At 39.4% G+C, this 25683-nt stretch overlaps 1 protein-coding gene across 1 annotated transcript; it reads left to right on the forward strand.

Annotated features, from left to right (window-relative positions):
- The first annotated feature begins 2425 nt into the window (after nucleotides 1-2425).
- Nucleotides 2426-24035, forward strand: LOC128738674 (E3 ubiquitin-protein ligase ariadne-1). Its single transcript, XM_053833992.1, has 9 exons — nucleotides 2426-3226; nucleotides 14297-14452; nucleotides 14612-14668; nucleotides 16172-16387; nucleotides 16452-16727; nucleotides 16802-16959; nucleotides 17027-17150; nucleotides 17223-17449; nucleotides 22307-24035. Exons 1-9 carry the CDS (start codon nucleotides 3023-3025, stop codon nucleotides 22386-22388), a joined length of 1500 nt encoding a protein of 499 aa, XP_053689967.1. The 5' UTR covers nucleotides 2426-3022; the 3' UTR covers nucleotides 22389-24035.
- The last annotated feature ends 1648 nt before the right edge of the window (nucleotides 24036-25683 follow it).

Genomic DNA, 25683 nt, shown 5'->3' on the forward strand with positions numbered 1-25683 from the left:
TAATTTTCGCACGTATATCGCCTCCACTTTGGTACATATATGTTCTTATATGGCGTGAAATATAACTTTTTCGTTCAGATATGATTTCGTATATCTCAGTTGCAATCGAGATATCCAGCTTTTTACGAGCCATAATGTCGGACGTGTTCGTAATATTTTAACAGCATTTTTGACATTTCCCTAATACATCGCACGTTTTCTTTTCGCGTGTTCACGCGGTAAAACTAAAGGAATGTACAGAAAGAAAACGTGCGATGTATTAGGGAAATGTCAAAAATGCTTTTCATATGTTACGAACACGTCCGCCATTATGGCTCGTGAAAAGCTGGATACAAACCAAATGGTTTACTGGGAATCCCCTAAGTGTGTAAAATGCTCATAATTATCGCTTTTTAGTGAAAATAAAATGCATGGATTGGAAGGTAAGTGTGTAAAAACTGAAGTCGCTTTCCTTATACTACAACGGAAATTAACCCTAAATCCTACTTCATTTATATAATAATCTTTAACCCTCAATTGATCAACCGGGTACACCTGTACCACAGAGAACAAACATCCATTCAGGAACAAATTTTTCGGGAATTCTTAGATAAAATTTCAAATTCAAATCACTTAATATGCTAGCGCCACCACCACTATAGCACAGACAAACAGACATAACTCTTGGAAGAAAAATCAACAAAAATTATTGTACCTCACATTTAGCCTGAACACTAGCACCATCTATGATCGACATTCCCAAATATCAAATAGCAATGCAGCAGAACAGCATTTTTGACATTTCCCTAATACATCGCACGTTTTCTTTCCGTACATTCCTTTAGTTTTACGGCGAACGCGCGGAAAGAAAACGTGCGATGTATTAGGGAAATGTCAAAACTGCTGTTAACACGTCCGCTATTATGGCTCGTAAAAAGCTGGATATTTTTCACAGAAAGCTCATTTAGGTTACAATTTTTTTTAAAGTTCATCATCATATCACAGACAAACAGACATAACACTCGTTTTCCATTCATCGTACCGATTAAACCGTCATTTCAAATTTGGGCTTAGTTGGGAATGTCTCCGTTTTGGTCAAAGTGGCACTTTTTGACGAAAGAAATTGAATTCCCCATAAAAAATTTTTGCTACTTCGAGGGATACCCACGTTGCTATTTGATATTTGGGAATGTCGATCATAGATGGTGCTAGTGTTCAGGCTAAATGTGAGGTACGATAATTTTTGTTGATTTTTCTGCCAAGAGTTATGTCTGTTTGTCTGTGATCATATCTTTCATTTGTAATAAAAATTATTAAGGCTGTGAACCATTTCGCGAAACTTTTAACTTTTTGGTTAAAATTTGACAGTTCGATGGTTTTCCGAAAATAACCCTGCTCGGGAGCATGGTTAGTTTTAACCAAGTTCTGAGAGCCAATGAGATATGCACAGGTGAGGAAGAGAGCTTCGACAAGTTTCACTGACTTTTCGTTAGATTTTTTTTACATTGGTATGGATGCTTATTGCATTATAAATTTGTTCAAACAACTCGGGTTGAAATGAGATGAATTTTATCTATCGAATAAAAGCAAATGAACATCAAAAATTCCTCCGATTTTAACTCGGACAGAAAAAACAATATTTTCATCCTCACCTTATATGCTCTCATTGAGCAAAAAAACTATCAATCCGTCAAATATGAAATGGTTCACATTCTGAACTGATTTTAACCACTCAAGGAGAAATAACCATCGAACTGTCAAATTTTAACCAAAAAGTTAAAAATTTCGCGAAATGGTTCACAGCCTAAAATCGGTCGAGTGAATCAAAAGTTATTAATTTTTTGAGAAAAAGTCTCATGGCTAGCGTGGTGATTTTTGGAACCACCCTAAGTCGGAAGGGGATCCTTCAGCGCCAAATAAAAAATATATAGGTGATAAATTTTCAACAAACGAACAAACCTGCAAAATTTGAGCAAAATCGGAGCACTTTTTGTCATGAAATTACTAAGTGGGTACACCTGTGCCCGGTTGATCAGCTGGCGTTGATTTATTGGTTGATCAATTGAGGGTTAATTTCTAAATAAAATTTATTTTGGTTTTTTCCAAAACTTTCTTGGCATCTTTGAAGTGCTATGTTTTTCTGGTTAGTAGAATCACATAGAACTAACCCCTCGTCGAAGGTTTGTCAAATATTAAAACATCGCATCGACTAATCTTCCGTCTATCATGCTGGTCCATTTTTCTAAAACCACGTCTGTCGACTGTCAAAACATCGAGTCAGAAGAAAATTTTCATTGTGTTGGTAGCATTATAAAATCAATCTTTGTTTGATCGTATTTGTTGTTTTGGATCTCTGAATGCTACGAGTCGATAGGGTGGTGGAGCACTAGGAGCATTGCAATCTTTTTTCTACGTAGTTGACCACTAAATTGGACTAACACTACCAACGGAAGATAAAGGCACACCAACACTTTTGCACATTGAATAACAATATTCGCCACTCTGCCTGCTGCTACACAGAAATGAAATGAACAGGCAAGGAAAAGTGTGAAAAGAAAGAAGGCTGCGAAAAGTTTTTTACCCTTTGGATATTCATTTTAAAGAAGTTTTCTCGACAATGGAGATTAGTTTTCAAACATGAAAACCCGTGAATACGCCACAAATTGACGTATTGAAAGTAAATTTCTAGTTCAGAGCAGTGTGAAAAGTATAGACGAGGCCAATTTAGTATGTGAAAAAAAGTATCGAATGAGAAAATAAGAAGGCCAAGTTTTTCCTGCTGCCACAAAGCGTAGTCTTCGTCGACGTTGTTTTTTTCTGCAGCAATCTGGTGGCTGGTGACGATCAAGTGAACCGTGCTGAATTTGGATTAATAGAACAACAGTGTGTGGTTTGGATATTACGTTTCTGATTTTTTTGGTGGATTCAAAAAGCTGTGCAGCAGCAGAAAGTTAAGTAGAGCTGCAAACTGCGAACAAAACAAGTCTGACTGAACAGCACCAGTCTAGCAACGCGGGGTAGCAAAAGCAGACGAGAAATAAAGATGGATTCCGATGATGAGAGTTTCGATGGGCATGATTCCGGAAATGTTTCCAGCGGAGACGATGACTTCGCAATGGATGTAGATATCAATAATCCACGGGACCGCGGCCAGCAAGAAGAGGACTATCCGTACGAGGTTCTCACTACGGAGGAAATAGTACAGCATATGGTGGACTGTATCAAAGACGTCAACACCGTGGTAGAGGTGAGTCATATTGTCTGTCGTAAGATACCTATCTGAAACTTTATAAGGGATTTACCAGATGTAGGTACTAATGTTGATATGCAGTTATGAATGTTGTCGATGTGTTGAGTTTTGCTTTTAAACTTTCAAGATCGTTTTTTTTTGTTAGTATTTATATTTATATAACACTGAATTAAATCTCAAAATCGTAAATTAGATTTAGCTGAAAGGCGAGTAGGTTACAACACTGTTGTCTATTGTTTATAAAAAGCATTCAGCCTATTCAGCAATTCAATAGAACAATGTGCTACCAAAAACGAATTGCTTCAATTTTATTCCAACCTACCAGTACCTACTTACTCCTCTTTTCGAAAATATTTACTCAATGTTTTTTGACGTAGAACTAGGGCATCTTAGGGCAAGGGTTGGGGATAGGGTATCATTCCAAAAAATCAAAAAAAATGCGAACGTCACGAAAAAATAATAGGTTTTGAACGCATAATTCATTCATTTCTCAACCGATTCGAAGGGTCTTTCCCTATGTCAATGGATCAGAAATCTTTCTACCAATTAAACGATATACAGTATGGCTCCGGCTTATATCAGCCCCCGATTATGTATATCTACACCCGATTATATCTACTCCCGATTATATCAGCTTTTTTTCGATTATATCAAACCCAAAAATAAATTTTTTGTTTGTTCCTTTTAAGTTATTTAATGATTCCTTTGAGATCATATAAACAACCAGATGAGTGTTTCCGGCGTTTTAACCCTTTATGGGCCAGGCTGCACAGTAGTCCAAACAACGAAATACGTAATCGCGTGAGATTACGCCGAAACGCGAGATTTTTCGCATATGGTGTCTTTCGCAATATTTCTTGGTATAAAAAAAACCCCTTCATTTGACAGAAACCATTATGTGATTAATCCCTTTAACTATGAATTATGAAATTTCTTTTATCATTTATTCAAGATATAATTTGATGACTTCAGCAAAGATGTAATAAATGTCAATACAAACAACTTTGTCAAAGACATAGCTGTATCTCTTTATATAAAGTAGCTATGAAGCATTATTTGTAGACAAACCCCTAAAAACAGTTTTTTTGTTCCTAACTTATTCTGATCAATTGTTACGTGCTTATAGTGTTATAGAAAGTTATTTGACATACTAAAATCCACGTTATTTTCTAAGGTTTCCGAGATTATAAGCTTTTTCGGTGAAAAATAGTATTTCTTTGAGCTCTCATATTTCCCAAGGTGGTGGCAGATCAAATAACTCACACATAAAAGTACAACAAAAAACCTGTAAAAGCAAATGCAGGCAAACTTCGATATAACGTACCCTCGTTATTACGTACCCTCGATACAACGTCACTCGATATAACGTACAATTTCCCTCAATATAACGTACATATTTTCAAGTGTTGCAAATTTCTTCAGAAACTGTATTTAAAGTTTCATTCGCAATCATTTAAATACCCTTTCAATCTCACAGATTCATAATGACCATCTAGGGCCTTGGTAAAGGTTCCTGAGTTCCAATTACGGCATTTCACAGCACAGTGGTGCTGAGTTGCAAAAACGCGATCATTGGTTATTACGTATGAAATGCGTGATTTTTCAAGGATAATGTCCTTGGAGAAGTTTATTAGGCCATTGCAAATCATACTTAAAGTTTTTGTCACCCCTCCCCCCTTGGAAATTGGCTTGAAAAAGTGGGGGTCGGGGGGGCAAAAAAATAATTTGTAGGATATGAGTCGAATTTCTTTTTCTAAAATCAATTGTCTGTGGGCTCTACAGTCTGAAAAATTCGAAAAATGAGTCTCCGAGTTGAATTAACGCTTCTAGCACGAAACAGAAATGGAAATTCGAGCATTCGAGCAATGGAATTTCCGAAAATCGTCCAAAAAAATTTTCCTTCGTTTTTGTCTTTTTTCGTATATTTTTGCATAGAAAATAATAACGTATATATTATAAGCAAGAATAGATTCGGTTTTCACGTTTAAACCCTAAATAAAAATTTTTAAAATCGATGTTTTTTTTGCTCGATTAAAAAATTCACTTTGTTTTTTTTTTTCATTATGTTCATACATGTTTTTTTGGCATTACTTACTTACTTATGCGTCCATGTCCGCCGGTCCGGCAGAACAAAGGGATGAAATCAGAGATCTCCACTACTGACGGTTACCCGCCATGGCTTTTACCCGTCGCCAGGACAGGTTCTCGTCTACAGCCCGGATGTCGTTGGGTAAGCTCCGTCGCCATGAGCCTCTGGGTCTGCCTCTTCTACGCTGTTCTTGTGGATTCCAGTCGAGTGCTTCTCTGCAAACCTCGTTCGCTCCTTTCCTCAAGATGTGTCTGATCCACTTCCACCTACGTTCACGAATTTCTGTGGCTATCGGCCGTTGATGACCCCGTCGATGGAGTTCCTCATTGGATATCCAATTATCAGGCCACCAGGCACGAATGATGTATCGCAGGCACCGGTTAATGAATACCTGCAGTTTTTGCGTTGTCTCCGCTGAGACGCACCACGTTTCGCAGGCATGCAGCAGTACGGATTTAACGTTTGAATTAAAGATTCGGGTTTTCGTACGTAGAGAGATCTGGTTTGAGCGCCAAATGTTTCGCAGACCTGCAAAGGCACCCTGGCCTTCCTGATCCATGTAGCTATATCAGGCTTGGTACTAAGGATGGGAAAACTATCATTAACTACTGATAGTTATCAATAAGCTATAATATCACTAAGTATCAGTAAGGTTTCGCTATTATTGATATTTACTGATATAGTTACGTTGTCTCGTTTGAAAAATTAGTTAGATTAAACTTATTGGTCGGTAGTTGCGTACGATAAACGGGGATGACACACTATATCGTAGTCAACGTCAGTAGCCCAAAGCCGGGGTAGCTCGTGCTGATTCAAGCATTCGCCTCCATTTAACTCGAACTTTGGCCACTCGTCGCCAATTTTCCAGTCGCCTCAAAAGTCACAAATCACCTTTAACGTGATCGTGCCATCTTGCATGTTGAGCCCCTTGTTCCTGGTGCCAGTGAGGTCGTTGAAGACAACTGTTTCCGTCGCACTATCATTCTGAATTCTTAAGACGTATCTGGCCCACCGTAGCTTACTGACTTTCGCCAAATGCGCGATGGAATTCTCTCCTAACATTGCCTGTAGCTCGTGATTCATACGTCTCCACCACTTTACGCTTTCAGTTTGTACTCCGCCAAATATCCGCAGTACCCTTTCGTTCGGAAACGGCAAGTAGTGATGTCCGATTTCCTCAGTTAATCGATTAACGAGTAATCGAATAGTTTTTTATCAATTGTTATTCGACACGATTAATCGTCTTTGATTAATCGGGTAATCGACGAAACTTCGATTACTCGTTGTGTATACTGCCGCTACTCGCATGGCAGTCCCATTAATATAGGAAACTCCATAGAAAATGGGACTGTTATGTGAGTAGCGGCAGTATAGGTGGTGGATAAAGCGTAGTAAAAATCGAACACCGTTGCATTGTAACTCTCTTGCTGTTGATAGATTTGGGATTGCTGACGGCAGATGGTTTCCAGTATTCTTAGATAAAAATTCATTGAAATCCTGGTTTTTATTTGTAAAATTATTTTCAATGAAAATAACTTTTTATCTGTATGTTGGATAACTCATCCAACAAAGCTGGTACGACCAACTTGGGGGTGTATTATTTGGAACTCTAAATCAACAAAGTCCGTTGTGGGTGAATTTCACTGACCTACTTATGTCTTGTATTACGTGCGCTATTGCTTCATTGGATAGCAACAGCTTATAAGTATCGTTCAAGCTTGAAAATGGTATCCTCGCTTTAGTTATTACTGACCTGTCCTGTAAAAACAAGTTGTATCTGTAAACTGAGAAGCAGTTTAGTATGCGGTAGTTGTCGAAATGAATTTTCAAAAAAGCTTTGGCTCAAATCAAATACAGCAATGATTCGCTTGCTTAAGGATTCGTTAATTGGACGGTTCGTTAGTCGAAAAATCAACTATCTCCAACCAAAAAGCAAAACACATCCACATGTACGCGTACCCCTGAGAATGAAAAATAAGTTATTTCAAATAATAGCACAGAAACCGGAAACCAGCGGGACCAACCAACAGAACTAATATTTTAAAAATGATTCACGATGACAAATGTAAAAAGAGATATTTGAACCTTTTCGTTCTCATGCGAAATCCCACGCATGCGAATTCGATTAGTCTCTGTTTGCCTTGCCAAAGAGAGTTTTAAGTTTGTTCGCACTTCACTTAAGGGCCAAACCACCCCATCGGCAGGCAACCATGTTTTCGCTGCCAACATCTCGTGTGTACGAAAATGAGATAACATGTCAGCACTGCGTTTCACTCAACTGCGAACAGTCTGATTTGGGCCCGCTGTCAAATTTTGAGCCCAAGACATGCTGTAGCTGACGTTCACTGCATCTCGTTATAGAGAAGGGGGGGTTAAACAGAATGCTGCGTCAGCGCATCCGCCTGCGTTATTCTAACAGTTTTCCAATGGGTTTACTGTCAAATTGACACTAACGGGTGCGTTGATGCAGCATTCTGTTTGGGCCTTTACACGGAATCTCTATGCCGAGTTGTCAAGATCGTCAAAAGTTGCTTGAAAACGGTGAAAACACAAACAGAAATATTTCTTTCTCTTTTTTTCTCGCACATAAAAGATATCATGAATAAACCTTTGCACGGTGCCTAACCTCAACTCTGGTTTGACGTTTTTGTGTGTTTTGTTTTGATTCCCTTTGTAACCTAATTTTATTGCTAGTGGGTTTATTACTTGTAATTGGTACCACTTGTTTGCGGAAACCGGAAATACCCGACTTTTCCGAAGCAGGAAAATGATAACAGTTCTGTACAACATACGAAGGTAAGGTGCTGCCACTTGGATAAGTTTAGTCTATGAATGAAGCAAAAGCAAGATAGGAATTTCTTAAAGAGTGCGAGAAACAGAAAGATCCTAAAGCATTCTTCTCTCACACTCACAAGCATGCACAAAAATCTGAAGATCTGACATCGCTGATGGCCAGTTCCATGAGGGTAAAAGAGAACGTGTATAGCTTCGAAGTCGCGACAAGTTTAATTTAAGCTTTCCGTTAAAATTACCATGTGGGCTTCACGTCATTTTGAGTTCAGCAAGCATAAACCTCAAAAAGCAGTATTCGTGTCAGTAATCGATGCGACTGTAATCGATTAGTTCGATTATGTGTTAGGCGTTATTCGATTAGAAATTATTCGATTATTCCATGCTGTAATCGATTACTCGATTAATCGAGCGATTACCGGACATCACTAACGGCAAGGGCGCGTATATCCTCCGTGGGTGACCTTACGAGTCCATAAAGAACTACTGACCTAATAAAAGATTTGTGCATTATCAGCTTCGTACGGTAGCGTATGCTTGTTGATCGTAGTGTTTTGCGAAGGGCAAAGTAGGCTCGATTTCCCGCTTGAATGCACGGCTGGATTTCCTTACTAATGTTGTCCGCGGTCACCAGCAATCTACAATACACGAATTCATCTATCACTTCTAGTTCGTCGCCGTCAAGGGTTACCATCCGTGAGAGGCACGCGTTTGGTTCCTTGGAGCCATTTTTTTCCTCTCATGTATGTAATCTTTGACGTATTTATTATTAATCTGATCTTCCTAGACTACTGCTTTCAACCTGGCGTAGGTTGCCTCCACCATCGCAAGGTTCCTAGCTATGATATCAGTCATCTTGTCACCTTATTTCAACCTTCGCCGCGTCTCGAAGGGTGTGTCCCCGAGCTGCATACGAAATACACCACTCGATCGAATAGCTCTGACCAGTAGCGTCAGTTTATCTGGGAAATTGTGTTCATACAATAAGTGCAATTGCTGGTCTTGATCGACTGGTTCGTGCGAAGCGTAGGCACGATGTGCTCCCAACATAGGGTATGCTGCCCTATGACTTCGTCGTAACTGCCTATTCCCGTCCTATCCAACACAAATTATTAAAAACATCAGCATTTCTATGACACACAATGCAAAACTAGTTATTCCCTAATATTTAGTTTGTTGCCAATCATACGCGATCAATCAAAGTGAGCTGAGATGTATTTGAATGCTTTTTATCGTTAAAGAAGTCCTACCAGCCAAATTTCCAACGTTTTTTCGTGCGACGAAGAAGAAAATGTCGACTAATCGTGTTAATTTCCGTCATTCATAAATGAAAATAACTCACGCAAGGCATTGTCGTTATTCTACAGCCAGGAAAACTTGCCTGACCTGCAGAAATTTTGTAGAATAACATTTGTGATGCGTCCTACACAAATACATGCGCGTTGGCTTCGTAAACATTGGTGTGATTTTTAGTTCGGACGATGAAAAATTTTGATGGACGGATTTTAAAACGGTACGACGAATTTAAGATATAAAGTCAGTTGCGTAATTCCAATAATATGCTTTAATAGTCGCTTTTCAGTGATTTCAAAGTTTACGGGTCGGAAGGTAAGTGTGTTTTAGTCAAATCACCACAAGAACTTTTGAAGTATTCATTAAATCCATCCAAAAAATGATGAAAATTAGAATGGCTATACTTATTACGACGGGAATTAGAATTAAACCCTATCTGCTGGGTGGTAAAAATCTGATCCGTAGTTGCGCGAGCCTCCGTAAAGCCCACTTGGTAAATTACAAAGTAAATATACAATGAAGAACGAAATTATAATATTACAATTTTCTATTCCTATTTTTCATCGGGGAATGAGTAAAATTATTGATATTTACTGATAGTTATCAGTAACATACTGAAATTACTGATAGTTATCAGTAACGATTTTTAATGATAGTTTCCATCCCTACACCACCATCGGGCGTTGTTTGGCTACCAAGATATTGAAAGGCGGCTACCTGCTCAACTTGTTGTCCCGCTACTGTAAAGTTGGTGGAATTGTCAGTGTTCACTACCATAGACTTAGTTTTCGCTACATTGACTGTGAGACCTGCTGCCTGGGTGCTCTCGGAGAGGTCGTCTAACTTGCTCTGCATATCGTTTCGGCGTTGTGCGAGCAAGACAATGTCGTCGGCTAGGCCGAGGTCATTTAGCTGCTCCATCGTTAGAGGATTCCAAGGCAATCCTCGATTTGGTCTACTGTCAAATGCTCCAACTAATGTCTCATCCTTAGCGATGAGAAACAGAAACGGTGATAAAATGCATCGCTGTCTCACGCTAGCAGTAACCCTTATGGGATCGGACAAGACGCCGTCGTGCAAAACCTTGCACGAGAACGCCTCGTACTAAGCCTTGATTAGATTAGGGCTAGCTTATCTGGAACTCCTCTACGCCTAAGTGCGCCCCAGATGTTTTCGTAACTGAGTTGGTCGAACGCCTTTTCGAAGTCAACGAACACCAGCAGAAGAGAGTCCTGGAATTCATTGATCTCCTCCAATATAATGCGGAGCGTTGTGGTATGGTCTACACATGATCGGCCAGCACGGAATCCAGCTTGCTGCCGCCGGAGAATAACGTCGATCTTCTCCTGGATCCGGTTGAGGATTACCTTACAGAGTACTTTGAGAGTAATACAGAGCAACGTGATGCCACGCCAGTTACCGCATTCAGTTGGGCCTTCATTCTTAGGGACTTTGACCAATATGCCCTGCATCTGGTCCACTGGAAAAGTTGCGGTTTCCCAAATATTGCTGAAAAGCGGATGCATCATCTGAGCTGACAAAGATGGGTCAGCTTTGAGCATTTCGGCTGAAATACGATCTATCGCTGGCGCTCTATTGGGTTTCATACTCTTGATGGCTGCTACAATTTCATCCAGCGATGGCGCCTCCGAGTTCACGCGATTGATTCGACGAACTGTAGGCGTCATATACTGTTGGTTTTATTGTTCTCTAAAAAATTTGAAACTCGCAAGAGTTGTTCAAAATGTTTAGTCCATCGCTTAAGCTGTTCTATACGGTCAGTTAGTAGCTGACCAACTCTAGCCTTTAGCGGCATCTTTGAATTCGTCCTGGCACCACTAAGGCGGCGAGAAATATCGTAAAACCAACGGATATCACCACTGGCGGCGGCGGTTTCTACTTGTTCGGCTAGGGAGTTAGTCCAGGCTCTCTTGTCCCGCCTACAAGCAAGTTTAACAGCCCTCTCTAGTTCGGCGTATCGTTGACGGGCAGCTGTCTTAGCCGATCTGGTCCGCGCTCGCTCAATGCCAGCTTTCACCTCTCTCCGCTCGTCGATCTTCCTCCAAGTTTCATCCGAAATCCACTCCCTCCGCCCACTGCGCGCTTTGCCGAGGGTTACATCACTGGTCGTGATGAAGGCGTTCTTGATGCCGGTCCATTGCTCTTCGACGGTTCCACCAGGTGGTAACTCCGAGGCTCGAGATTCAAGTTGTTCGACAAAGGCCCTTTTCACCTCAGAATTCTCCAATCGGCGGACGTCGTAGCGGCATCCAACTTTTTCCTCCCGTCGTTGGACACGTGCGACGCGCAGGTGTATCTCAGCGATAACAAGATGATGGTTGGATGCCATATCAGCGCTGCGTTTGTTGTGTACATCAAGAAGGCTCCTTCTCCATTTCCGGCTAATGCAGATGTGGTCGATTTGGTTTTTTGTTCGGCCGTCGCGGGAAACCCACGTGACTTTATGTACTGGTCTATTGGGGAAGAGCGATCCACCAATGACCATATCGTTATTACTACAGAATTCTGTAAACAGCTCCCCGTTTTCGCTCATCTCTCCTAGGCCATGGCGACCCATGACGCGTTCAAGGTCCGCGTTGTTTGAGCCAATCTTCGCGTTGAAGTCGCCCATGCGAATTTGGATGTCCCCCTTCGGGATTTTCTCAACCACGCTGTTCAGCTGGCTGTTAAAACTCTCATTTATCGGTTCCCACTTCATCAGGGCCGCATATGCCCCTGGGCTCAGTAGGAATCCAACTCCTCTTTCTCGAGTAGCATTTTCACCTCGTATGCCAGAGTAGAGCAAGACTTGCCCACGAAACAGAACACGAAAGCACGCACGAAACAGAAATGGAAATTCGAACAACGGAATTTCCGAAATTTGGCAGAAAATTTTTTCTTTCGTTTTTGTCTTTTTTCGTACATTTTTGCATGGAAAACAATAACGTATACATTGAAAGTGAGAATAGATTTGGTTTTCATGTTTAAACTTTAAGTAAAAATGCCTAAAATCAATAAATTGTTTTGCTCGATTAAAAAAATTTCTGCTTTTTTTCGCCCCCCCTTCAGTGGCCCAACACCGGAAGGACAAAAACTTATAAAATATTTGTAATGGCCTTATTTTGCTTTTAACGAAGAAAATCGATACTGAGACAAGAAAGGCAAAGGGAGTTGGAACAGAAAAATAATGAATTCTCGCGTCACTTTTCATTTCGTCCAATGTAACAAATGTAAACAAATCCGGTTTATCACAACAAATTATTGCTCTTTTTAAACTCTATGTTATACAAAAACACCTGCCCAAATAGAATTATTTTGAGGTGAAAAAATTAGCATTATCAAAATGTCCAATGTGCACATTCGAATTACGAATGACTGACTGTTACTTCGGTCGTTCTCATCTGATGTCCAAAGTGCAAAAAAAATCAAAACAAACCCAATCTGTACATTGGACGTTTAGCAAGTGAAAGTTTTTTTTCGCATTATTTATGCATTTTAAGTGAAACAAGCGGTCTAATATTGAAAAATAACCTCGAAAATAGCGTAGCACGGCAACGCACGTATTTTACGGTGATTTCGCTTAATTTATGTGCAATAGCCTGGAAAAATCAAACCGTCCAAAGTACAGCATGAGATGGTAAACAGTCCAATGTAACTTTTTCCATAATAAACCAAAACTGCTTAGTTTTAATTAGATTTTTAAAATCTCCGTTAAATATTGAATGTTATTATTCATCAACCACGTTGAGTGAATGACTGAAAATTATTTCATTTTAAAACAATTTAAAATTCAATTCGAAGAACTTCGATCTCGTTTTTCTCAATATGGTGGAATTGTTACATTGGACGAAATCAAAAGTGACGCGAGAATTGCCTGATTATCAATTTACTATAAACTTTCTTAAGGAACGATGCCGTTTGTATGAAAAGTTAAGTTGAGAACGAGTCCATTTCCAGAACGCTTGCTTGGCTGAGGGATGCTCCTATTAATTAATATCCTATTAAGTTAATATTTGGGAATATCGATCATACAGAGGTTAGACAAAATGATCGGGACAAAATTCAAAGGACCATAACTTCTTTAAACCAGTGGCATTCGGTACTGAAATTTGTCTATTTTTTCTCGAAACATTTGCAGTGGCCAGTGATAACCAGACACGTTCCGGTGAGTTCAATATGAGTATCAAACTTTAAAGTTTTATAAGCCAATACAACTGGAAGCTCCTCCAGGTCCGCGATTTGCCATGGCAAACCTGTAGCAGGTTCTGGGTACTCTGGAGAAAGTGATCCTTTTAGGTCATATCCGTAACCATATCAAAATGGATGCCAAACTTAGTGATTTTCAAGTCTCGTAAAATCTTGAAACTTGACATCCATATTGGTGTGATTTCGGTCACTTCCCAAAGTGACCATAGAGGTACAAGTTACTGGCAGCATTTCCAGAACTATTTTCACGGAAATGACAGTATCTCGGTTATTTCCGTATGCTTTTCATTAGTCGACTAGAATTTTAATCTAGTTTTTAAGGAAAATATAAATGTGAGTGAATTTTCGCACATTTCGAGGGCTGTTGAACCCGCACCAAAGTTGAAATCATTAGTTTTTGACCTAAAATGAACAATATACCAAAATGTGGTTCAAATCGAAGATTCTTAGCACTCGACTATAATATACAAGACTTGGTACCTTGCGACTATCTATTTTTATTCAACACTTATATCTACATGGTCACAAAATTTGTCGAATCGTTAAATTAAGAATATATAATTGTTACTAATACGATCCAATATCAAAAACTAAAATTAACTAAATCAAAATATAAACAAACAAATGCAAAAAAAAACATATTATCTCAGCGATGAACATTAAATTCTTAACGTGATTATTATTTTCAGATACCTGCGACGATTACTCGGATCCTGTTGAATCATTTCAAGTGGGACAAGGAAAAGCTGATGGAGCGCTTTTACGATGGTGACCAGGAAAAACTGTTCAAGGATGCGCATGTAATTAACCCTTTTCGGAAACCCAGCACAGTCACTAAGCCAAAGGTAATAATTCACAGGACAGTCAGTCTAGAGCGGCACCCACCCACATACTATTCACCCTGGACCGCTCTTCTTACAGTGCTCTCAGCGAACAGTTCAAATCATTCGGCGAGACAAAGGAATTGCGCTCGACCTAATTTTGCCTTTTCTCTTCTTTCGTAGATCAAAAAATCTGGAACAGAGGATTGCGAGATTTGCTATTCGTCATTTCCCCCTAGTGTAAGTACATTAACAGCAGCAAGAGTTTACCACCACCTATTTTCCATTTCTGCCTCGCTTTCCGACTCACCTACCGCGAGGTGAGAAAATGTACTTTATTTTCAGTTTATGTTGATTGTAAACACTAATAACAATTTTTTAAAGGAAATAACTTTACGCCGGATTTCGCAGTTTATATTGTTTCGCTATTTGTGCTTTATAATTCTTACAGCCGTAAGCTAAAACTGGGTAAACACTACAATAAATTACACTTTTTTATATTTCAAATTAAACCAAAGATTTGTGAATGTAATAGAATATCAATTACAGCTCAATACATTGAAAATATTTTTATGGATTAAATAGTATTTCTTTTAAATTTCAACGTTTGAGAGTACTATTCTGGCAGTAGAGAATGACTCAAAATGTAAAACGCATATATCGTTGAATGATATTATTATTATTAATAAACATAAGCAAAAAACAAATGGCTATTATAGTTGCTACTCGTACTACGTCTTTTACTGCAAGTCGCGGCACGTAATTAAAATCCCATAACACATGTGTATGTCTCGTAGATCGTAATCAGTGAAAACAACAAAGACAGAGCCAAATATTTGCCCCAAGTTCAAATCATCAATAGAACACGGCATGTGTTTGCCAATATTTATTCCCACCTTCTCTGTCGTTTCATTCGTTCAGGATGTAGGTGCATTCATTCTGGTTGGTTAATAAACTCAACTCACTTTCAAATTCGACGGCGCGTGGTACGCTTTATTTAGAGTGTTGTTACTATTCCTGCCAACACTCGTAGCGTGTGTGTGGCCCTTCCCAAAATATATTAAACCTAACTACCTATCTGTTTTAGAACTGCATCCAGAGCATTTTGCACAGTAGGTAATGAAGGTTTAAAAGATCGCGGGTTTATTTAATTTTTAACACTTGAAAAATTAAATAATACTTCAAACACTTAAAATTTGGATATTCTGTTTTTACGATATTTCTCATGAAAAATTCCTATGTTAGGTATAGGAACTAACTTTTTCCTTCTGTTTTCGTGATATTTTTCATTTATTTTTCGGATAAGCACACATCAATTTACAATTTTGCTTTCGAACTTCGAGGTAACGAACCTTTCGTACCGTGAACGCAGGTAATTCCGGTAAAGTAGTTGAGTTTTAGAAGATTGAATAAAAACCATAGTTAATGAGAATCTTATTACCAATACATGCCCTTGAACTATGAATTTCAATTCAATCTTCTAAAAATAGGCTACTTTGGTTGAGTGATCGGAATTACCTGCGTTCGCGGTGCACTGTTTGTTTTTCAAACACAGTAGCAAAAATTGAGAAAACCAAACCTTAAACCTGTCGCGGTTGAGTAATTTAAAACAATCAAACTGTATATTTGCAAACAAGCGTCTTTGAAAAACGGGGCTTGAAAAAATCTTTTATTATAATTCACATTTATTATTTTACTCACAATGGTTTTCGCCATTTTGGTTTCTACCTTTCATCGTTATAGATGATGACAGGGCTGGAATGTGGTCATCGTTTCTGCACGCAATGCTGGCAAGAGTACCTGACGACCAAGATCGTCGAAGAAGGGCTAGGTCAATCAATTTCCTGCGCAGCACACGGATGCGACATCTTGGTGGACGACGTAACCGTGATGCGGTTAGTACAGGATTCACGCGTCAAGCTCAAGTATCAGCATCTGATCACAAATAGCTTTGTTGAGGTATATGCTCTTATTAGGGGAGAATTAATGGAACATTTGACTAACTAACCTTTTCTACCTTCAGTGCAATCGTCTACTACGCTGGTGTCCGTCGGTTGACTGCAACTACGCAGTCAAAGTACAGTACGTCGATCCACGGCCAGTCGTTTGCAAATGTAATCACGTGTTCTGCTTCGAGTGCGGTGAAAATTGGCACGACCCGGTACAGTGCCGTCTGTTGAAAAAATGGATTAAAAAATGCGATGATGATTCGGAAACTTCGAATTGGATTGCTGCAAACACAAAAGAATGTCCAAAATGCAATGTCACCATTGAGAAAGACGGAGGTTGCAATCACATGGTAAGTCTTTCAAATTTTTTAATCTCTACTATCTCTGTACTATACCTACATATAATGTTCGCTTTTCTCAACAGGTATGCAAAAATCAAAATTGTAAGTATGATTTCTGCTGGGTTTGCTTGGGATCTTGGGAACCGCATGGTTCGTCCTGGTATAACTGCAACCGTTACGACGAGGACGAAGCTCGTGCTGCGCGTGATGCTCAGGAAAAATTTAGATCGTCTTTGGCAAGGTAAATTTTTAAGAAAAAAAACATTTTTCGGCTTTACATTCACATATTTTTCTTTGCATTCGTTAAGATACCTGCATTATTACAACCGTTACATGAATCACATGCAATCGCTGAAATTTGAACACAAACTATACGCCTCGGTTAAAGCCAAAATGGAAGAAATGCAGCAGCATAATATGTCCTGGATTGAGGTAATGTGTTTTTTTTTGTTAAATCGCAGGAACACATTCGAAAATTGCATATATCTTCTTGTCACATACCAGGTCCAATTTCTGAAGAAAGCTGTGGATATCCTTTGCCAGTGCCGTCAAACGCTTATGTGCACCTACGTGTTCGCGTACTACCTGCGTAAAAATAATCAATCGCTCATTTTCGAGGATAATCAGAAAGATTTGGAAAGCGCCACGGAGAAGCTTTCCGAATTCCTGGAACGTGATATTACGTCGGAGAATCTGGCCGACATAAAACAGAAAGTACAAGACAAGTATCGGTAAGTGATATGAAAGGTCTCTCAGTGAGAATACTCTTTTAATTTAATATTAAGATTCACTGTCCTAATGAGTTGTTTATTTTACCAATAAGTCCAAAATAGCTATCTTCTCATCTTTTATGACGATTATTATAGGCAGGGCAGCACGACGCAAGATCTAACTTAAGTGTTGCTATAAAAAGGTCGATTTTCCTCCGTCTAACTGAACAGTTGTTCTATAACATATCTTTCTTTTCTATAAAATAATAAGTTTGAAATATTTAAAATTATACTGGAAATGTGATAGGGAACAGATTGTTTTTAGCGATTAGAAATGTACATGGTGCAGAATGGGCACCTGTTTGATAAATTAATAGTTTGCTTAATGTTTCTAATTTGATGCCTCGTGCTCGAGCAACGGAAGTTTGTTAGGGACTTCGAAACGAAAATTGCTCTTGCCGCATGTGGGATATTCTGACCCAGGCCCAGAAAAGCACTGCATTTTTAATGCATTCATGTCATTCACATTGTTTTTGCAAACAAATGCGTTTATAAACTTGTAAACAGTTATGTATCTTTAACGGTTTTATTTTAGCACATTAAGGTGTGCCTATTTTGTTCTGAAAATGGGGGCATATAGTGCCTGCGGGTAGCGCAGTGAATGATATAAAAAGGCGAGCTTAGCTTAACTTCGACAAGCCAGTTGCAGACGTCGTCGTGTCCTGTTAAGTTGTTGGTTAGGTGGTTGAAGTTTATGATACAATATTCGCCGAACTGGCTCTGCACGGGTGGTTATACGTAGGCTACCTACCAAGAATCCCAAGAAGGCCTCGGCGGTAAAGCCGAAGGAGGCCCACAAGGACGATGCGATCGTGGTCGAGTTGGCAGGCAAACTGTCGTACGTGAACCTACTTCACAAGGTGAAGGCGGATTCCACGCTGGGGGGCAACGTGGTTAAGACCCATCGAACGCAGGCAGATGAAATGCTCTTCGAGCTCAAAAAAGACCTGACGGTTCAGAGCTCGAAATATAAGCGGGTATTGGAGAAATCCCTGTCGAAAAAAGCCGTTTCGCGAAAAGGTGCACCAAACCACCCAGATGCCTGCTTTGCACATCAGAAGCGGGCAACAAGCACACAACAGGCGGACCAATGTGCCCGCCATTTAAGCAGGCTCTCAAGAAAGAGAGTGCAGATCACTTTGTACGTATGCAGTCCCTCCCGTTCCGTGACTCTCTGAACGAAGACGCTTACGCTTGTGATCATGATCACTAATAGAACATCCATTCTCACCGCATTTCTCGTTCCATTCGATGCTCAGTAACGTTTAACCACACGACTAACAGTTGAGTGCACGATTCCGAGTTGTTTCCCGATGTTCCGATAAATTGAGTTGAGTATTTTCCAAGCGCTTGCGCAAAATCAATTCGCGAGGTTGCATTTCGGGTGACGCCATTTTTTCAACTTTCGAAAAACTGACAGCGATAAAAATACAGTGCAAACAATATACTTTAAACTACTTCTACCCAAATTTGCAAGAGGAAATACCCAATGGGTAATTTTCTACAGCATTTCTTCCGTGGTGTAATTTGATGTGCGACACCCTTTACGCCTCCGAATCTCACGGCCGGTATCTTTGTCCGCCGTTACTAGTGAGCCAAGGTAGACCAGTTCGTCGACTACCTCAAACTCATTGCCGTCGAACAATATACTACTGCCCAAACGGCGTTGGTCGGCCTCGGTTCCGCATGGCCGCATGTACTTTGCTTTAAATGTATTTACCTTTAACCCAATCTTTTCTGCTTCGCGCTTTAGTCTGGTGTACTGTTCAGCCACCGCCACAGATGTTCTGCCGATAATATCCATGTCATCGGTAAAGCAGACGAATTGACCAGATTTGTTGAAGCTCGTGCTGCGTGTTGATATCCGCTCGGTTCAAAACACCTTGTAGCGCTACGTTAAAGAACAAGCATGAGAGATCATCACCTTGACGAAGCCTTCTGTGTGATACGAATGAACTTGCCAATTCAATCGAAATCCGAATACAGCACTGTGTACTATTCATCGTAGATTGAATCAGTTCTGTTCTCATCCATGATTTTCCGTAGGTCTTTTCGGTTTCATATGCGGTTTTGAAGGTAACGAACAAATCGAACTTGGGAGCTCTGTTTACACAGCCGGAGGATCTCGGAGGATCTGCCGCAGTGTAAATGTTTGATTCGTTGCAGACCTACCTTCAAGGAAGTCAGTTTTATAAGTTCCCACAAATCTGTACGCAGTTCGTGATAGTCGGCGGAAAATGATTTGCACTTGCCGCACTTTGCAGGTGGCATTGAGAACGGTGATCGCTCGATAATTCTCACAGTCCAACTTGCGCCCCACTCCTCCGGTAGTTGTTCCGTATCGCAAGTTTTAACAATTAGCCGGTGCATACAAACGACCAGCTTTTCTGATTCCATTTTAATAAGTGCCGCTCTGATGCCACCCTCGCCAGATGATTTATTGTTCTTTAGCTGCCTCCTTAACTTCACTAGTCATTGGGGCAGGAACTTCTTCCCCTTGTGTTACACCGTCAAAATCGCTTTCCCCGTTGCTATGGTTCTCCACCTGGGCACCTATCGGTCACCTCACGACCATTCTGCTTCTACTGACCTCGAAGTACTAACGCTTCTGCAGAGGAGTACAACAATTGATCATCGATCTCACCTTCTACATCCCTATGTTGTTATCCAACATGGGTTGGAGGGTGTCCGATGAGTACATGCATAGCGACCATCAAGCTATACGGTACAAGATTGACCGAGGGAAGCCACCGTCGCGAGGGTTAATGCCGACTAGGCGGAGGTGGAAGGCGTAGGCCTTCGTGAAGACCCATTCGTAGAAGCACTTAGCAGCGTAGAAGCACGAATGAGGAGCACATTACGGTTGCAAGAGGTTTAAAGACGAAAAGGCTCCCAGTCCTGACGGGATACCGAACGACGCTCTGAAGGTGGCGATCGAAGCCATATTAGACGTTTAGAAAGACGTTTAGAAAAAGAGATATAGATTTCGCAAAAGGAAGTTCACCCTCGATGGCATCAAGTCAGACATAGAGAGGATCGTAAAGCCAATGAGGCAAAATAGGCGGGGTGACAGATATTGTGTTACAGTAACGAACACGATTGACGTCGGAAACGAAAACAGTGATGATTAGCAACCGCAAGGCGGCCATACGGTAGGGGGACACGTTACTAAAGGACACGCAATTGTCTCTAAACGTAACATGAAGTACTTTAGTGTCATGGCAGACAATCGGCCGAACTTCGTCCACCACATCGATGATGCTTGTGGCAAGGTTAGTTCTATTCCAGTTAAGATTTCGGAGAACGTATCGGACGAAATGCTTCTGCACGCGTTCAATCCTGTTTAAGTGAACAGCACTATACGGTGCCCAAACCTGCACCCCGTATTCAAGAATACTGCGTACATTTGAGTAATACAGTGTCTACACATCATTAAAAAATTCGCATTTTTTTCTCAAAAGCCCAGCATTGCATGTGACTTGGCCGTAACTGTAACGATGTGTTCGGAGAGTCTTTATTTGCTATCAATGAGAATTCCTAAATTCTACGCTTTAAGCTTGTTGTTGCCATTGTGTAGGCAAAAGCACGCGACCGAGTGAATAAAATCACAACATTTGTTGGTTTCCATTCCGTTCATAATTACCATTCCACAAGCGCGTTGATATCTGTTTACAGCGCACAGCAGTCAGTCAACGTTGTAACCTCCCGTATAATCTAATGTCAGCGTATAGTGATTTTGATGGCTTCAGTTTCGCTGATCTATCGTTGATGAACAAAATGAATACCAAAGACCCTAATACTTGCCTTGGGGTACACTAGACTGAATCTGAAATAGAGTAGAACAAGCCCGCCTAATTCAACTTTAACACTGAGGCCAGTGAGGTGAGACTGAATCCGTTGAGTCAACCATTCTGGAAGCCCTATTCGTTTGAATATTTCAATCGCTAGAATGTGTGGAACCTTGTTGAAAGCTTTGGCAAAGTCACCGTCGATTTGTTGTCATTTTTCCATGTTATCCACTGACACGATAAACGTTCATTGCACTTTTAGATATATTTTTAATGAACTAGGCAATTTTATTTATTTTTCAAGCACTGGCTTTTACCGGTTTAACCGATATTGCATTTATCAGTTCCGAATTACCGGTTTTCGAAATATCCTCTCGGTATTGTCATCTCTAATCAAAACCGTTTTGGATGTTTGCGCAGAGATGACTCCGTACGGAATATATATCGTTGACACAGAAATTTATTGTATTTTTTCTAATCGTTACTCGTACGGTTGAACTTTTTTTTTTGTAAAATAAAACCGAATAGTGGAGTATTTTCCTAGTGTTCTAGCCTTCAGCTATATCGGTCTATACTTATTGGATCAGGAGGTTTTCCGTGATGAAGTTCAAAATCATTTCCTGAAGGTATTCAACGGCATGCTCAATATAATTAGAAACAAGCGTCAGCGAAAGTTAGCGGGACAGATTTGATTATAATCAACATGTTGAAAGTCCATTGGGCTGTACTATCATTTTCGAAAGCGTCTCCAAAGAGTCTCCAGGGCGGTCTACGCCGAGAGTAGTCAAAGAAACAATGGCTTCGGAAAAGATACCGGGTGATATTTGCTCTCGAAACTGATAAAAATGATAGTCGAAAGTAGTGCAACACATTTTAATCTGTAGTTGGCGTTATTCGAGCTCTGATATGACGACAGATACCAGTTAGATCGTTAGTTTTTTGTTCTAGAAATGTACAATCAATAATAGTGATTATTAAGTTTCAGTGAAACTTCTAACCACAGTGCAATAAAACTTCTCTTCCCCTGCAGGTACTGCGAAAAACGTCGAAAAGTGTTGCTAGATCACGTGCACGAAGGCTATGAGAAAGATTGGTGGGATTATACCGATTGATAAAATATTTCTGCCAACAACAGAACAGGGATTCTGCTCCGAGTGACTGCACCGAACAAGAACGAAAAAAAAAACTTTTGGAGCACTCAAAATCGACTGAGTGTTATTAGATGGTGAGTCATAGCAGCAAACGTAAAAATAATAATAGAAGAAATCAAATATTTGCGATCCGAAGGCATCCAGCATACTAGCTTATCGAGAAAATCGAAAGAAATAGCAAAACAAGAAAACTAAAAAAAAAATCTTCAAAGTATTCATTAATTATGAGGCGTACTTTTATTTTCGCCGCAAAGTAAACATCCGATTTTCAGATTACGTAGGGAAAACGCGAAGGACGTACATGTTTTTAAAAAATGCTATAAATAATTAGGTAGCATTAAGTAGCACTGTTGTTATTTGTCTGTTTTTTCTTGTTTATTTTTATTTGCTCGGATTGAACTTAATTAGACAGTGAAACTAAGTACACTAAAGTGGTACTTTTTGTAATGATTTGCCAGTTGAACAAAGTAATGACGTAAATTTGCTCGCTTTTAAATTATCTATCAAGTTAAAACAAATTCGATATTAGAAAACATACAACACACAACATACAAAAAGAATCATGGTTCAAGAGCCGAACAGTCATGTAGCTTGGTATTCCCTAACCAAACAGTGTTAGAATGTTCTCTAGCGGACTATATTGCAATTAGTGTTTTAAAATTTTAATCATTTATATTGATTTTTCAAATAAAATATTAGTATGCAACTTGTAACGCCCGGATAACAAACAAAGATTATAATTATTTGGACACCAATAACCAGTTTGGCTTACATCACAACGAAAGAAACAAACAGTGTCGTGCCGCATCTGTCTTTGATGAGGACTATTTGGAGGCCGATTGTGATTAGTGAAAGCTATGAGACATTGATAACCCAAAATATGCCACAATTTATTTTGTTGATTCAATTTAACGCTGTCCACTCTATTATGATCCATCGATTCAGTGATTCTTTTAGCTATTCCAAAATTTAGTATTTGATAGTCTTAACTGCACTCTACCGGCGTGAACTTGGTGGTTTGTACTTTTCTTTACCCTTGTCTCGATTGATTTCCCTCTTTTTATTCCTTTTTTATAATTTTATAGTTGTGCAAGAAACTGCATAACACTTCATCAAGTTCGGTTGCCTGTCATTATATTTGTTTACAGTAGAAATTTGTAAACACTTGTGCACCTTCTCTCTATCCTTTCTAGTCTGGAGCGTTTTCAAAGAATTTCTCATATTTGTTTTAGTATATTCTCCACAAGCGAACAGCGCAGTAGTGTCCGCTACAAAATCCTTGTTCCCTTTTGCAAGCCTTCATTAGTAGGACGCTTAAAAACGGATTTGTGCTGAAAAAAATTCATATGAATTAAAGTTTTTGACAAAGTGATATAAAGTTTTAACGAAAAGAATAATGCAAAAAAGAATATATATAAAAAGTGATGTGAAAGAGGTTTATAATAAAGCTGAACATAACAAGAGAACTAAACAATTATATACGGATTATGAAGTGGATATGTTAGAATTTGTCATTTTCTCATTTTGTTGATCTACAGCGGTAAATGAATAACTACAAACATGATAAATTACATTGTAAAATCCGATCGGATCGAAAAACAAAATAAAGAAGAGATAAAATTGAAATAGTTTCCTAGTTGGTGAAGGTTTTTAGTGATGTTCCGAAAAGGGTCCCATGAAAGAGTTTAATAGCAAACTGTTTCTTAAGATGCTATTGCTTGTATTGTGAAACAAAAGTTGCTAAAAGTCATTAATATTTGGATTTTTTTAGTTATGTTAGCGATTTTCTCGAAATTTAAATTTAAACAAAGTCGATGAGTATGAGTGATGGTCCCTGACAAGGGGGAAGTTCCAAAAAATGCTAGTTAATGATTTTTTTCAATCAAGCGCACGATATTTCTCGTTCAAATATTAAATTTAGTTTATATGTAATTTGTATTTATGAAAAATTGTGTCACAACTGAGAAATGCTGGGGTGCTCATTTTGTCCGGGTCCCTCTACATCAGCGGTTTCCAACCTTTTTTGGTTCGCGAGCTCCCTGGGGGAATTCTCTATACTATTCTGCAACTATATAAATTTTTGGCGTACCTAAGGGGATCGATATCCACTGTTTGCACCATGGTTATTCACGTAAATATGCCTTATTGCGTATTACCTTTCTGAACCGTTCCGAAACTCGTGATGTAAGCCATGACCTAACCCGAACTGAAGGTTCAATTATTTCGCCATTTGTACCTAAACATTGCGATTAAAACTTCATTAGACATTATACGAGTATCACTTCCTGGAGTAATTCATCCATCTATGAGTCGTTGGTAATGATCTCCCGAATTAAAGTCGAATTATCTTGATTCAAAATAACAATACACAATACTATATTCATTCAATTATCTTAAAAAAATGTTATATTTTATATATAATTAATTACAATCAACAGCCTAGCTTTAGCGTAGCTTAGACTGATGACACATCACTACTTAATGATTGACCTGAACCAGTGAAATTGCATAATGAATCAACTGAATGCGATTGAAAAGTGACCGTTCATTCTCAATGTGCAAAATTCAATGACTCAGTTTATTATTGATCAGTAACTGCACTAGCCAAGCCCTTGCAATCAAATCAGGTTAAAAAAGAAAGGAACATAGGGGTAATCATTGCTGTTCAAGAAACCCTGTCATCCTCACAAAGGTCACAGCTATGCATACAACGAATAAACTTGTCACATTGTCACAAATATTACGTGCTCCCAAGGCAATCCTCGTTTTGGTCTACTGTCAATAGCGTCAACTAGCAGTATCTCATCCATAACGATTAGAAATTGCAGCTGTGATTATAATAATATGCAGTCCTGTCCAGCAGTAACCCTTATAGGATCCGACAAGATGCCATTATGCAACCTTTTGCACGAGAACGCTTTGTCTAGAACTTCTCCAACCCTAAGAGTGGCACAAATGTTTTTGTAGTTAAGTTAGGCAAACGCTTTTTCAAAGTCCACGAAAATCAGCACTAGTGCGTCCTGGAATTCGTTGATCTGCCCAATATGTAGCGTTGTGATATGATCGACCAGCATGGAATCCAGCTTGCTGCTTCCGGAGAGTAGTGTTAATTTTCTTCTAGATCTGATTAAGGATTACCTAACAGAGTATTTTGAGATGCTACTCCAGTTACCGCATTCATTGATGTTATTATAGACGCAAAACCAATATTTTTCGTTGGTGACAATATAATTGCCACTGCCTTATAAAGGTTTGA

Source organism: Sabethes cyaneus, chromosome 2 (assembly GCF_943734655.1).
Source record: "Sabethes cyaneus chromosome 2, idSabCyanKW18_F2, whole genome shotgun sequence".
NCBI lineage: Eukaryota > Metazoa > Arthropoda > Insecta > Diptera > Culicidae > Sabethes > Sabethes cyaneus.